This window comes from Petromyzon marinus, chromosome 22 (assembly GCF_048934315.1).
Source record: "Petromyzon marinus isolate PM22_M1 ecotype Great Lakes invasive population chromosome 22, UKy_Petmar_22M1.pri1.0, whole genome shotgun sequence".
Taxonomy (NCBI): domain Eukaryota; kingdom Metazoa; phylum Chordata; class Hyperoartia; order Petromyzontiformes; family Petromyzontidae; genus Petromyzon; species Petromyzon marinus.
In genome coordinates, this window is record NC_133688.1 from 7,870,535 (window position 1) to 7,884,263 (window position 13,729).

Sequence of the window (13,729 nt, forward strand, 5' to 3'; positions counted from 1 at the left end):
GCTCACAGATGATAACAAATGTAATCTTTACTCTAACTTACAAGGAATGCTAATGACACGAGGCCCTGCCGAGCTTTCTGTCCACGAACCGTGGCAGGGAATCGAGCCAAGGGTTGAAAACGCCAGCGTGCCAATCCAGCACCTCCGCTCAACCCAAATTCAACTGAATTAGGATGTATTGCTTAACCAGAAAGAGGCCCACATGGATTAGAGAACACACACAGGTCCGTGACACCATCCAAACAGTGAAAAACAGCGGGGCTTGGGGGCAGAATCCATCACGGCTTGAAGAGACGATGGCCGATGATTGAGAATAATGACGAAGTGGCAGCTGAAGAATGTAACGCATCCAAAAGAGCGTCCACCGAGGAAATAGAGCGATGAGATCAATTCATGTGCAGGCGCCGGATGGACAATGTATCACAGAGCCATGAGAGGCGGCGGTGGCTTTGTGGGGTCTTCATTAATCACGCATAGTCAGCGAAGGAGCGTTGCACGAAACGTGTGACCTCTTGCGATAGCATTCGCATGAACTGCTCTTGCTGCCGTGCTCCGGTGTATCGAGTGATTTGTTTGATCCATGGATCATGGGAGGGGGGCTACCACGGGGGCAGCGCCATTCCTTTGAGGGTCGCAGTTCCACTTCGAACGTCTACCGCCAACTGAAATGCACAGCAGTGGATTGTCCGTGGCCGATGAAAAAAAGTAGCTTTTTGTGCGAACCAAGTGCTTCTTTGGAGAGTAAAACTCTTCCCCACCCCCGATTCTGATGCCACAATTGCATGTGGAACCGTTTACCAACAGAAGTTACATGACAACGAGTGAGCGGCGACCAACAGAGGCAACGATGGGCTCCCACGCGGGCGTGGGCCGTGCTGGCAGAGCGAGTGAGCGGCTGCTACTGCAGCCAAGCTGCACGCTCCGGGGCTCGGCTGCACAATCCGCCAGGGACGTCTAACGAGGAAGCGGAACATCTGGCTTCTGGTGGTGGTCATTCCGACCAATACCACACGCGCAAACTTCCTGTCTGAGCAATTCCTTTATTTTATGCAAATAGTCGGTCACCATTGCACAACATCCAGAGCGAGATTAGCGTAGCAACCATGGACGAGTGTCTTTTAAAACCCTGCCTTCAATCTCATTAAATCTTTATTGTTCCAAGAGGAATATTATTATGCCGATGTGTTGCTCTTGCAATCGACAATGGCAGCAGACGGTTATGTTACTCCTGCAGGAAGACGCTGACTACGTTTCACGTCCTCTCTTGGCAGAGACAAAAGCATCACAGAAGCGTTGCTTCTTGTCGAATTCACAGAAGCGTTGCTTCTTGTCGAATTTACAGAAGCGTTGCTTTGTGTTAAATTTACAAAAGCTCTGCCTTGTGTTGAATTTATAAGTGCTGTCTCGTATTTGTAGTGACTGGGAATGTCACTGTGTGGTGCCGGGCCTGCGAGGCCAGGGCGGATGTCTACTGTTATGTGTACACCCCGGATACGGGGTGTAGTACCAGCCCTAGCGGGGGCTTGGGTTAGCGCTGGTTAAGCGCGGTGGCACCACGCACAGCGTGCGGTGCGGTTTCCGTTGAGAGAGCGAGAGAGTGTCAGCCAGCTAGGGTTACGTTGGGGGCATGATACTTTGGCTGACCTAGGGACATGTGACCGGATGATACTGGAGGGGGCCACCGGTGGAGGGGGCCAATGGGTGGTCACATGGTCCGGGAAGAACTCTCGAGAGCCTTCGGACAAGGGCGAGAGAGATCGAGAAGGTGGGCGGGGCGAGAGGCGGAGCCAGCCCCAGCCTGACCCAATATAAGGGGGGGCCCTGTGAGGGGCTCAGAGTTCTTATTGTTGGAGAGGCAGGAGATTCACGTCAAGCTTGAAGAAGCCTCCAGCCACGCGGTCCGGTACCCAGCTTGTGGTCCGGACCGGGATAGTGGAACCGTGTCTAGTTCCGCCGTAGCGTGGTTAGTTGGGTGGTCACCACCTGAGAGATTGTTGTGTCAATAGCCTGGAGTATGTTGTGTTAATAGCCTGGAGTGTGTTGTGTTAATAGCTTGGAGTATGTTGTGTTAATAGCCTGGAGTGTGTTGTGTTAATAGCCTGGACTGTGTTGTGTTAATAGCCTGGCGTATGTTGTGTTAATAGCCTGGAGTGTGTTGTGTTAATAGCCTGGAGTGTGTTGTGTTAATAGCCTGGGGTATGTTGTGTTAATAGTTTAATAAAACGTGTTGCTCCCTAAGACAATGTCTGCGACTCAGTTGGACTCACTACATATTGAATTTAAAACACACTGGTCAAATGCTCAACATGGCGCCGTGGATTGCGTCTGCATCGCCGTTGCTATCATTGTTATTTTCAGAAGTGGCGCAGGCAGGTCTGCAACCCTCGTGCTTTGGGGGGTGCTTCATTCATCTCGGAGATTTATCACTTAACACAGTTGCTGAGCATAGGCCCAAAGGCCCAATGTACATCACATGGCCAGCAACACACCAACACAGTCTTATTAGAGTCATCGCAACGTTAACGGGCACAGCCCCAAAGGCCCAACACGTCAAGCTGCCAGCAACAAACAGCACAGTGATTGTGTGTAATAGATTAGAGTGAACACTTTTTTAACCAAGCAAGGTTATGATTGTAAGAGGTTTGGGGGAGAAAGGAGAAAATGGAAGGGAATTCTCAAGTGGAGCAGTGACCTGCAGTGTGGTGAGTGTGTGTGTGAGTGAAAGACATAGTGGGTGGGGGGATTGGGTGAGTGAGTGGTTGTGTGCTGCAGTGTGGTGGTCGGCCAACATAGATGAGACGAAATAGACAGTCACTGGTATAGACCGGGTCCTTAACATGAGTGGAGCAATGAAGGAAATTAATTACAGAAATAGTAACCGTGGAAGTAGCTATATAAGAGTGAAAAAGGAGACAGCTCACCGCCTGCATGCGAGTGACTAGTGAATGACTGAGTGCTCTGTGTAACTCCCAGCCCTGCTGAGCCACGGGGTGACCAGGTGGCAGTACAGCAAGTGGATTGTCAACCCGTGTGCGTGGTGTGCCGAGCGTCTCCCCTGCGAAACTACGGGGTTCTCTACTGGCGCTGCGGTTTCTTCAATGTGCACAGACCCGACCCTACACAGCCTGGCTAAATGTGATAAGAACTTAACAATGAAGGCTGCCAAACGGACTTAAGATAAATGAGAAAACAGGACACGTGCAGAAGCGAGGTGACGAGATCGCAAGCATCCTGGGATCACATTAAGATGGAATTGATTAAGTTTAAGACGTGACGGAGGAGCTGGCAGCAGTACTTTTGCAAAACTGAACTCGAAACCGAAAAGCAACGACGTGTCGGAGGTTTATGATTATCTCGTTATTACATTTTCTGAAGAATAATGAATGAGTAAAACGTGCAAAATACTGAGCAAAACCTTTTGGGGGACATGACCTCATGCACACGGCTTCACAGAAGGTTTGGTTGTGAGTTTAAACACCAAGCAGGATTCGACTCAGCCAATAAACCCATTGGGGCTGACTGAATAAAGAAAAAATTGTGGGGAATCAGCATAAGTGGTGATCCTATTAACATACTAACCCTCATAACCCCTCCTCACCCTCCCCCACCGTTGCAGATGTGTGGCTGAGTACCCCAGGGGAGAGAAAACACACATTAACCATGGAACAACATAAACAAGCAGGCAAGATGCCTCCTCAACAGATATGTCCCTGCACATAAACAAAGAAAGTAGTTTTGCACATCCCATCATTCATACGGCCTTCTGGGGAGTGCATCATTTTCAGCAGCATTGGTTCAACACAAGCGAACTCTGAAGCACGGATGGGACGCCCCCCCCCTCCCCCCGATTCACTGGCAGAATGCCCCTGCATGGGATTGGCTACGGCCGGAATGACTGACAGATCGCTGAGGCTGGAAATAATAAAAAACCTCCTTGGCAAATGGGACGCGACAGGAAAACACGCCGGCCCCGGCCTGGGCACGGATCCATCACCGTCGCAGTTTCACCGAACCGTCACGTGCCAAGGGAGCACGCAAAGGTCTTGCGCAATGAGAACCGAGAGTTTCGCACGGGAAGAGGGGAGAGAGTTGAACGGTGGTGGTGGGCACAGAGCCAGGGGCACATGGGAGGATTCAGCGCTGCCCCGAACCCGGAGCGTTATTAATAACTATCACGCGTCATGGATAGAACTCGCTCGTAAAATAATCGCGGGAGGGGAGGGGGGGTGTCAACGAGCTGGCGAGACTCTCGTGAAAAAGTGGCGACAATGGGCTGAGAAAAATGACGCCACTTGTAAAGTTGCCTGGGCTAAACACCTACACAGCTCATGGCAAAAAACAAACACAGCCCTCGTGCCCCCTCCCCGTGGTAAATGAATTTGATAAAGACGTAATGCGTGGCTTTGGCTCTTGAAGAGTGGTTTATAGTCTTGTGTCTTCAGGGCTAAACCCATGGGAAGGAGAGAGAGCATGGGAACACGGCTCGACTTATAAAGTGGTCACACGACATAATGAAATCAATTTTAAATGGTAACCGAGTAGCAGTGGGCACAAATAAGAAACCAGTTTATACACTTATTTAGATAATTTGGTCTTCGGCAGAAATGTACAGTCACCACACATGCAAACTACATTATTTTGCCTCTCACGCGGGTAGCAATGAGTCCTCGCCTTGTTCATCAGTGGGTGAACTGGGCCAGGTAACGGACAAAAGCAGAGAATGGCCATGCACATCGCTCGGCGCTCCAACTCACGTGGTTACAACTGGCATCGTGTGGGCACGCAAAGGTGCGGGTAAAACGCGTGTCTAGTGGAAATAAAACGTTCACAATAATAAGCGCATTTATTTGTACAGCGTTTTTTTTAGACAATGTCAGGAGGCGGAGGCATGCGGCGATGCTCTAGTGCAGAGGCCCTATCAAATGTATATGTGCGAGATAATTCCGATGGGCGTCGTCACATCTGTGGTTTACGGATCGTACGCGAACCGGGTCTGTAAAGAGCTGCAGCCGCCTAGGTGGCAAGGGAGGGCTCCAGATCCCAGCAGCTCACAAGCTCCCACCTGGACCACGTGAGAGCTGGCGTGCGTGCGTGCACATCACGGATAACCGATACGTTCCCTTGTGTTTCTTTCCAAACTCAACTATTTTTATTTTACCAGGGAAGGACCCACTGAGCTTCAACTCTTTTTCAGAAGCGACCTGGCTCAAAAAGTGGCTTATATGGACATTTATAGCAGCCAAATACTCTAAACACATATAAATTCTAAACGTGGAGGGGAAAACCAGAGAAAAATCCACGTAACCATGGAGAGAGAAACATGCAAACTCCAAATATACATCAGGCATCAGGGTCGGGATAGAACTCACGACCTCCTGTATACCAGGCAAGGTAGTTAACATCTCGCCCACCGCGGCACCCTTTCCTGTTGACCTCGCCAAGATTATTTGGAAGGCAAGTCTGAGCTCTCTAGCATTCTGAGACACAGCGACCAAGTTAATTTGTTGAACTCGGTGAGAATTGAAGAGAGACCGGCAGTCTCACTTGCAAGAGCATTGCAGCAGTCAGCAACATTGGTGATGCACCTCGTTATAAAACTCGTTTCCTGGGTCACAGGGTCACGGGGTATCAGGTTGTACCAGCCAATGGGTGGACCTCGGATTCGGCAGGGCAACTCAGCACAGGAGCACAAAGTAGACTTCACTTCATGAAACCTCGCCAGCAAGAGAGATAGTACACGAGAGATGAAAAGCCTGAAGACACGAAGGCCTGACAGCTATCTCACACATTGGGCCAATCGTCTGAACACTTAAGAGGCAGAACTCTCCTTCATGACAGTCTTGAGCCTCAGTGAGGCTTTCCTGGATAAACAAGAATAAATAATCATCAAATAATGGGTGCACGATGACTTAAGTTACTCGTCAGCTTTTTATGGCACACCAAATTAAATGGGAGTAATTTTTCAGGTCGTATTCATGTTATATTAATATTGTACAAACATGTCATAATCATAAACAATGTTGCTTTGACAGTTTCCTAGAGCTTCTCAGCGACCATCCTTGGCTTCTGGGCCGGAGACGCCCAGCAGCAGCGCCAGGGGCGAGGGGCGGCTTGCGCTGCCGGGTGGCAACGCTGACGCAAGGCCTCGTTCGCTAAACGTCGCGCCTGCTCAAAACGAACGTTCTGCTCGTGCCCGTCTGGCCGCCGGCACCTTTCTAAGAGGCGGCAGGCAACTCTCGTGTGAAAAACTAAACAAACCATTTCACCGTTGCAACAATGGGCAGCGGCGGGATGATCTTCGGGCAAAATTATCTTGGCTGGTTACTGCTGGGTGTGAGAGCGCAGCGTGACAAGTGTGGCTTCGCAGGGCGGTGTTGCTGGAGCACACGGAGATCATCGCGTGCATGTTCGTGCATCTGAGACACTTCCCAAATTTGCAGTGCTACTTGGCAAAGAAGAAAGTAGGTTGTCCACACACTTTTGCACGTATATTGTTGCTTACGTTTGTCACACTCTAAAGCCTCCAACCTGATAACACCAATGGACACTACGGCACCTTTTTGCCAGTATCCAGAATTATAAAAAAATAAGAATAAGTGTTACCCTTTCTGGCACAAAAAACAGGAGATGTTCAGATGTTAAGATATTCAAACACCAAATAGGTATCTATTTGGTGTCTGAACATCTTAACACCTGTTTTATTGCCAGAAGGGGTAAAACCTATTCTTATTATTCACCAATGGACACGTTTTTACCATTCGATGTTGCACCGTGACAGGAATCATTCTACAGTCAAACAGAAACTACCGGTGGGCCGGCAGGGAACCGCAACAGAGTGCAGACTCTCATTCACACACGCACACACAAGCACACACAAGCACACACAAGCACACGCACTCAATTACGGACACAAAGCTTCCGCTGACCCCCCCCCCTCCCGTATAGCCTTCACAGGCTTTGGGGCAAGTGCTGTTAGGGAAGGGGTGGGTGGCCATTACCACACCTGACCGCCTTTGTATCCCCAGTGGTGATATGTTTACACACCATACCAGGTACTTGTTTAAGACTGAGTCAACCCAGGACCAGTTCAGATAAGCCTTACTGGTGTTGATGGCCGCGAGTGGGAATCGAATTCGGGTCGCTGGGTTCATAGAACAGCATGCCAACCACTACTCTTCCGCTCTCCAACTACAGACGCACTCATATACACACGAATACACACAAACACACACAGTGCCCTCTCTGCTCCCCACTGCCTGACCGGTCCCTCCCCCTCCCACAGGATCCTTCCCATGGATCTCACCCCCTCCCCCGCGGGTTCCTCCCCACCCTGTCCCCCTCCCGCGTCTGCATGACCACACAGAGAACTGCTTCTACGGCAGGAGGCTCCGGGTCCCTGTGCCCGCACTGCCACCCGCTCCACGTGCCAAGTCGAAGCTTGGCACTGAGCCCCGGTGATTGTCTCATTACAGACTCTTCCTATTATTATTTTTGTTATTGTGTATTACAGAGTTTTGCGTCGAGCTAGGGCCCACGTCTAAGAGAGAGAGGGCCCTTAGCCTATAAATGTCTGGAAGTTCATTGACCTGGCTGCTCATGAACATCTGACTCTACCATCAGCATTGGTTTAAACAGCCTGGCTCAAAACCGCTCCAGAATTTGTTTGTGTTGAAGCAATGTTGCTGAAATTGTTGCACTCCCAGAAGGCCGTGTGGCTGATGGGATGTGTGAAAAAATAATTTCGTTTTTGGATGGGACAGATGAGAGTGAGGACATGTGCTCAGAAACTAAGTAGTCAATAACATGCAAATCGCTGGGAGAACGTTGGATATACATCGGTGCTCGACAGATCCCAATTACTCCACACAAAACGGCCGAGAGACAGTCCAGAATAAACCTTGCCCGCGACGCCTCCACCCAGCCCTGAAGGCGAGGTGAAACTCACGCACACAGACGGGTGCCCGCCGCTTACCTGTCCACTGTGGGGAGCACTGGCAGTTGTATGTGTTGACCCCGTCCACGCACGTGGCCCCGTTGTCACAGCGGTTGCCCGGGCAGTCGTCCACGTTCACGTCACAATCCCTCCCTTCGAAGCCTGCACCGCCGCCGCAGCAGCCAAATTGCACAGCATCGAGAGTCAGTGAACGTAAACTCACGGAACGCAGTTCGACGCGGGTACGATCAATTTACCATTCCGATCCATTCTAAGGATGCTACACGCGGTGGCTTAATTTCTCTCCGGTGCACTTACGGGTTGAACCGCGTGTAAATTTGGCGCGGTGTCTGACGTTCACTCCCTTAATGGGAGCTTTTTATTAGGAACCGAATTCAGGGGTGCGACTCGAGGATGCAGCGGAGTGCTCGGCAGCAAAACCGCGAGAAGCACGGGGCGGCAGCAGCAGCGAAACCTCGCTTCGCACCGGCGCGTCTGCCACAGCGACGGAGCGTCCCACTTCCCGACAGTGGACACCTCTGTTGATTGGAGTTTAATTTGTTTGGGGCGACGTTAACAAATCGGACAGTTTAACGCCGTAATTACATTACACCATGTGGGTCGATCGCGCCACGACAAACCACGGCCCCAACAACGGGAAGCCCACGTGGGTCCCTTTACGAGCGGCCGCCCTCAACGCGGATCCAGGGGGAAGCTCGCCACATGACACTCACAGGCGGCTAATTAGAGGCATGCATACCAGCAGTGCGGGCGCTCAACACAACCTGCCACCACCGTCGCTACTTTATATGGGAAGTGCCGACGCGCAGAGAGCCGATACCTCTAGTGGAAAAACGCATTAGGACAGCCACCCCCAGCGCCGCTCTGCCCCCAGAGCCAGATTGGGCTTGGGGGGGGGGGTGTCCAGGGAACGGAGCGGGGGAGGTGGCGGCGTGCAGCTCGGCCGGCACCGCGGCACGGAGGGGCTTACCTGCTGCCAAACGTCGGCTCGGCACAGCCCTGCTGAACGTCCCCATTAGAATAAATCCGTGTGCAGGCAAAGGTCGAGAAAGGAAAACAATTCTACATTAAGAGTGAAAACGAATCAAAATAATGTCACGCTCGGAAGTTGTATGTGCATGTACTTGTAACGATGAATTCTGGAATGCGACGATTAATTGAAATCTCAGTTTAACACGTAGGCTTTCGCGACCAATATCATCCATAAGAGGTTTTTTGGATTAGATCACGTAAATATATAAATGTGTTATTAAAACCCGCCACCACACGACACAGCCAACTAGTAAGGGTTGTCACGTCAACAGAACATGGCAATTCGTCACTAGTACAGCACACCGGTATGTTGAAGGGCCAAGCCACACTATTTACAATCTGAGTACGACGTTCCGCCAGTAATTAAAACTAGCTTCATCAACGATAGCCAGATTTGTGAAATTAGAACATGCGTGCCAACAAGGAAACTCAATTGATTTTGATGTTGAAGTTCTGTGCAAAACTAGCTACTACTGGCCAAGACTAATTAGAGAATATATCAAAATTGAAATAAATGAATACAATTTTAACCGTTCGGATAGCTACCGCCTTAGTGTTGCATGGAAGCGAATCATCAAATAATACATTATTTAAATGCATGCCTACTTCAATAGGGATTACCGTTGGTATGGATATTTTAATACACACAATAGACAGGAAGGACAAGATCACATAATGTATATGCATAATGTACGTTGACTCAGCAATCCCCCCCCCCCCCCTCACATGGCGCAAGAGCACAGAAGCGTGATCACCACATCTATGCCTCTATATAAGGAATTAAACAGTTAGACTCCTCCACAAATCTGGCTGTCGCCTGATAAAGCTAGTTGTAATTACTGGCGAAACATCGTACTCAGATTGTAAATAGTGTGGCTTGGCTCTCCAACACACCAGTGTGCTGACGAATTGGCATTTTCCGTTAACATGACAACCCTTACTAGAAAATTAATGGATCACGACGTTTCGATCGCAACACAAGCGACCGTCTTCAAGTTGATGTTAGTTGGGGCCCAGACTCTGGTGTCCAATGACCAGGAACCGTTCATTCAGGTCCTCAACGCGGGGTTGGACACGTCAGTTATACAGCAGGGTACCGTGCTAGCCCACGCGTCGCTGGCGCTTCGCGAGGAGAACATCATTGGTGGAGTGGGGGCCGCGTCGGTTATGGTGCCGCAGCTGCATTCCTACGAGAAGTGGATGGATGCACTCTGCTCCGCAAACCCAGATTTGTACGAGACTCAGAGGAAGGAGTTGCGGGCGCTTTTGAGGGAATTCTCCGACGTGATTAGCAAGATGTTATTGCAAGATGTTATTAACCAGGTAAAACCTTAACTGCTCTATAGATTGCCTTCATATCCGCATCTCCAGTCTCTTCAGCCTCCTACCCCCCAGCACCGCTCACTTCCCAGCCCCGGCATTTGTCGTACTCGTGTTGGAGCTTGCACTTCTCCACTCCCCTACCCCACACCCCCACCCTCTCTATCTCTCCTCCTTGGGTCCTCCCCACCCCCTCTTACTTATATAGCTCCTTGTTACAAGCAGCCCCTTTTGCCCACTTCAGCAATTGTTTCTTGCTGTGGTTGTCCCACCTGATGACGGGTGCTTGTGTTGCACCCGAAACGTCGTGATTTAATTTATTTCATACCTACGTGACTTTACCTAAAGAACCAAAGAGTATGTGATTAGCAAGGGCAAATTTGACATCGGCCGCACTACCCTTTTGAGTCACCACATCGATACGGGCAATGTCGTCCCCATCCGGCAGAATCCCTACCAGCTGAGCCACGTAAGGCTGGCGGTTGATGAGATGTTGGCCGCTTATATTATCTCGCTGTTCATTAGTCGATGTGAGGCCCCGATTGTTCTTGTTAAAAAGCAGGACGGTAGTTTGCGCTTCTGCGTCGACTACCGTAAACGTATTAAAATGTATGTGGCTGACGCGTACCCCCTCCCACAAATGGACGATTCCCTGAATGCTCTGGCAGGGGCACATTATTTTTCAGTGCTTGACCTCATATCGGGAATTTGGCAATTGCCTCTGGATGAGTCTTTCAAGCCCAAGACCGCATTTCGCACACCACAAGGTTTATTTGAATTTAATCGGCTTCCAATGGGTCTTCACTCCGCTCCAGCTACGTTCCAGTGGCTGATTGAACTAGTTCTAGCTGGCCTCCGTGGGATTCGTGTCTGATATATCTTGATGATGTTATTGTTTTTGAGCCGTACGTTTAAGGAACATCTGAAACGGTTACACGCTGTCTTTCTTAAAATGCGTGCGGTGAACCTCAAATTTAAACCGCAGAAGTGTCATCCGTTTCAAAAATCAGTTCGGTACCTCGGCCACAAGTAAGTCAGGGATAGCAACGGACCTGGACAAAACCGCGTGCGTGCATTCTTGGCCGACCCCCAAGTCCGTGGGTGAGGTGCGGAGTTTTATAGGATTTGCATCCTACTACCGCCGTTTTGTCGCCGGGTTCGCCACTATCGCCAAGCCTCTCCACGGTCTGACGGCAAAGGGTCAGAAGTTTCATTGGGGGGAGGAGGAGGCCGCATTTGTTGCGCCCCTCCCCTCCGATACCCCGATTTATCCTTGCCGTTCGTCCTTGATACGGACGCTAGTAATACCGGAATTGCCGCTGTTCTGTCTCAAGTTGTGGATGGCGTGGAGAGCATTGTGGCATAATGCAGCAGAGTACTGTCTCTGGCCGAGCAGTGATACTACGTGACACGCCGGGGACTTTTGGCTATAGTTTTTGTGTGCAGCAGTATCGCCCCTACCTTCATGGCAGGCGCTTTGAGGTGCGCTCTGACCATGCAGCACTACAGTACGCGCTGCGCATTGAACAGCCGTCTGGTCAGCTTTCACATTGGTTGGAAGTCCTGCAAGACTATTATTTTACTACATTGATATATCAGCTCTCCAATCTTACATTTACATGCAAAATCCATCTCTAGCCCCACCCACTTACCCTTGGGCTAAACCCATCTTAAACCTATATAACATCCTGCTTCAGCAGCTCTCCCACTATATAATTTATTTTCACCTGATGACGATTGCTTGTGTTACGATCGAAACGTCGTGATATTTTTATTATTTTTCTATCTACGTGGCTTTACCGAAAGTCCCAAAAAATGTGAATTCCTGCAGTCACAAAAGCTTTAAGTCAAGATTTATTCTTTTACTGTTTCCGACGGTAAGGGTACCCGACACACGAACACGGATGCCCTGTCGCGGTTGCCAACGAGCGACGGGTGTGCGTGTTTCTCGGGCTCTGGGCGCTGTAGGACGGCTGCCAAGGCTTTGTCTATTCCCCTTATGGCGTCGGTGGAGGTTGATGCCTCCAAAAATCCCAACGGTCCCGATGTGCGTGACACCGCTATTGGCCTGGACCAAGCGGAGTGGGGATGCCTCCAGGCAGAGGACACTTCCCTGTTGAAACTGCGACACCGTGTCAAGGGTGCAAAAGGGGGAGAGGATCGACGGGGGGTGGCCTCTGTGATCCTCAAAGGCGGATTGCTGATGAGCTGGGACGGGGGGTTATGCCGTTACAACATTGTTGTGCCCACTGCCCTGCGGGGTAAAATCATTTGGGCAGTGCATGAGCGACTGCTGCACCTGGGTGTGCACATGATGCTAGCCCCACTCAAACTCGACTTCTTCTGGCCCGGTATGGCGGAGGATGTCGCTAACGTGTTGAAGGGGTGCGTGCAGTGCGCTCGGTGGAAACCACCGTCTAAACCTTGTTGTCCACCTTTGCAATCCATTCGGGTCTCCCGTATAAATGAGCTGGTCGTGCTTGATGTCCTCGGTCCATCTCCAACCACTCCCCGCGGGAATAAGTATTTACTAGTGGGCGTCGAACATTTTTCACGATGGCCAATGGCCTGGCCGCTTCTCAACCAGTCAGCGGTGGCTATTACTGAGGCATTCCTCGATGGTTATGTGCTGGACAAGGGAGCCCTGGAGTGTCTCCTGACCGATCAGGGTAAAAACTTTTCTTCTAAATTGTTACAGGAGGTGTGTGATTTGTTGGGAACAAAAAATGTACGAGCTGTCGCCCTATCACCCCCAGACGGACGGGATGGTGGAAAGGTTACACAGGACTATGACTTCCATGTAAAGTCATCAGGTCAGCGACTCCCAGGGCGACTGGGACTTGCATGTCCCCGGAGTCCTTGCTGCCTATAGAATGGCCCCTCACGCGTCCACTGGCTACTCGCCATTTTTTTAATGTACAGGAGGCAACACGACCCCCGATTGATGTCCAATTGCAGACCGAGCCGAACAGGGCTAAGTCAAAAATTTCGGAGCCCATGAGCCTTACCCTTCAGAGACTTTCGGAAGCGCACAAGGCTTCCAGGGAAAATTCCAATTCACGGCAATTGGCAAATGAGCGGTTGAGGGGTCGCCGTCTTTCAAGACATAAGTGGGCTCCAGGCTGCACTGTCCTCAGGTAGCGGTGGGAACGTTGCCCAAATTGTATAAACTTTGGACGGGGCCGGTTGACGTGATACGGGCCGTTAGGCCTCAGTGTGTTCAAATTCACTGGGGTCGACGAAGTTGGTTCGTTCACCCTTCACGCCTCAAACCTTTCATTGCGCCGTGTAAATTCATCTCATCTCCAGTACGCAAGGGCCGAGTTTCGGGTGTGTCGGGCGAGCTGGGGCGTGCACCCGCTGAGGTTGGTCCTCAAGGGAGTTATGTGATCCCGCCCACAGGTTCTGAGTGTTTAACACCCC

At 50.6% G+C, this 13,729-nt stretch overlaps 1 protein-coding gene across 3 annotated transcripts in view; it reads right to left on the minus strand.

Moving 5' to 3' along the window:
- LOC116945057 (uncharacterized) overlaps positions 1 to 13,729 on the minus strand; it is an 81,775-nt gene that overhangs the window by 38,255 nt on the left and 29,791 nt on the right. The window contains exons 3-4 of one of the 3 annotated variants that reach the window (XM_032959139.2): positions 8,925 to 8,953; positions 7,973 to 8,095 (exon numbers count right to left, since the gene is read on the minus strand). In XM_032959139.2, the coding sequence (XP_032815030.2) occupies positions 7,973 to 8,095; positions 8,925 to 8,953 (152 nt within the window). Of the gene's footprint in view, positions 1 to 7,972; positions 8,096 to 8,924; positions 8,957 to 13,729 lie in introns of all 3 variants that reach the window. The other 2 variants (XM_032959138.2, XM_032959137.2) reach the window with 2 other exon arrangements.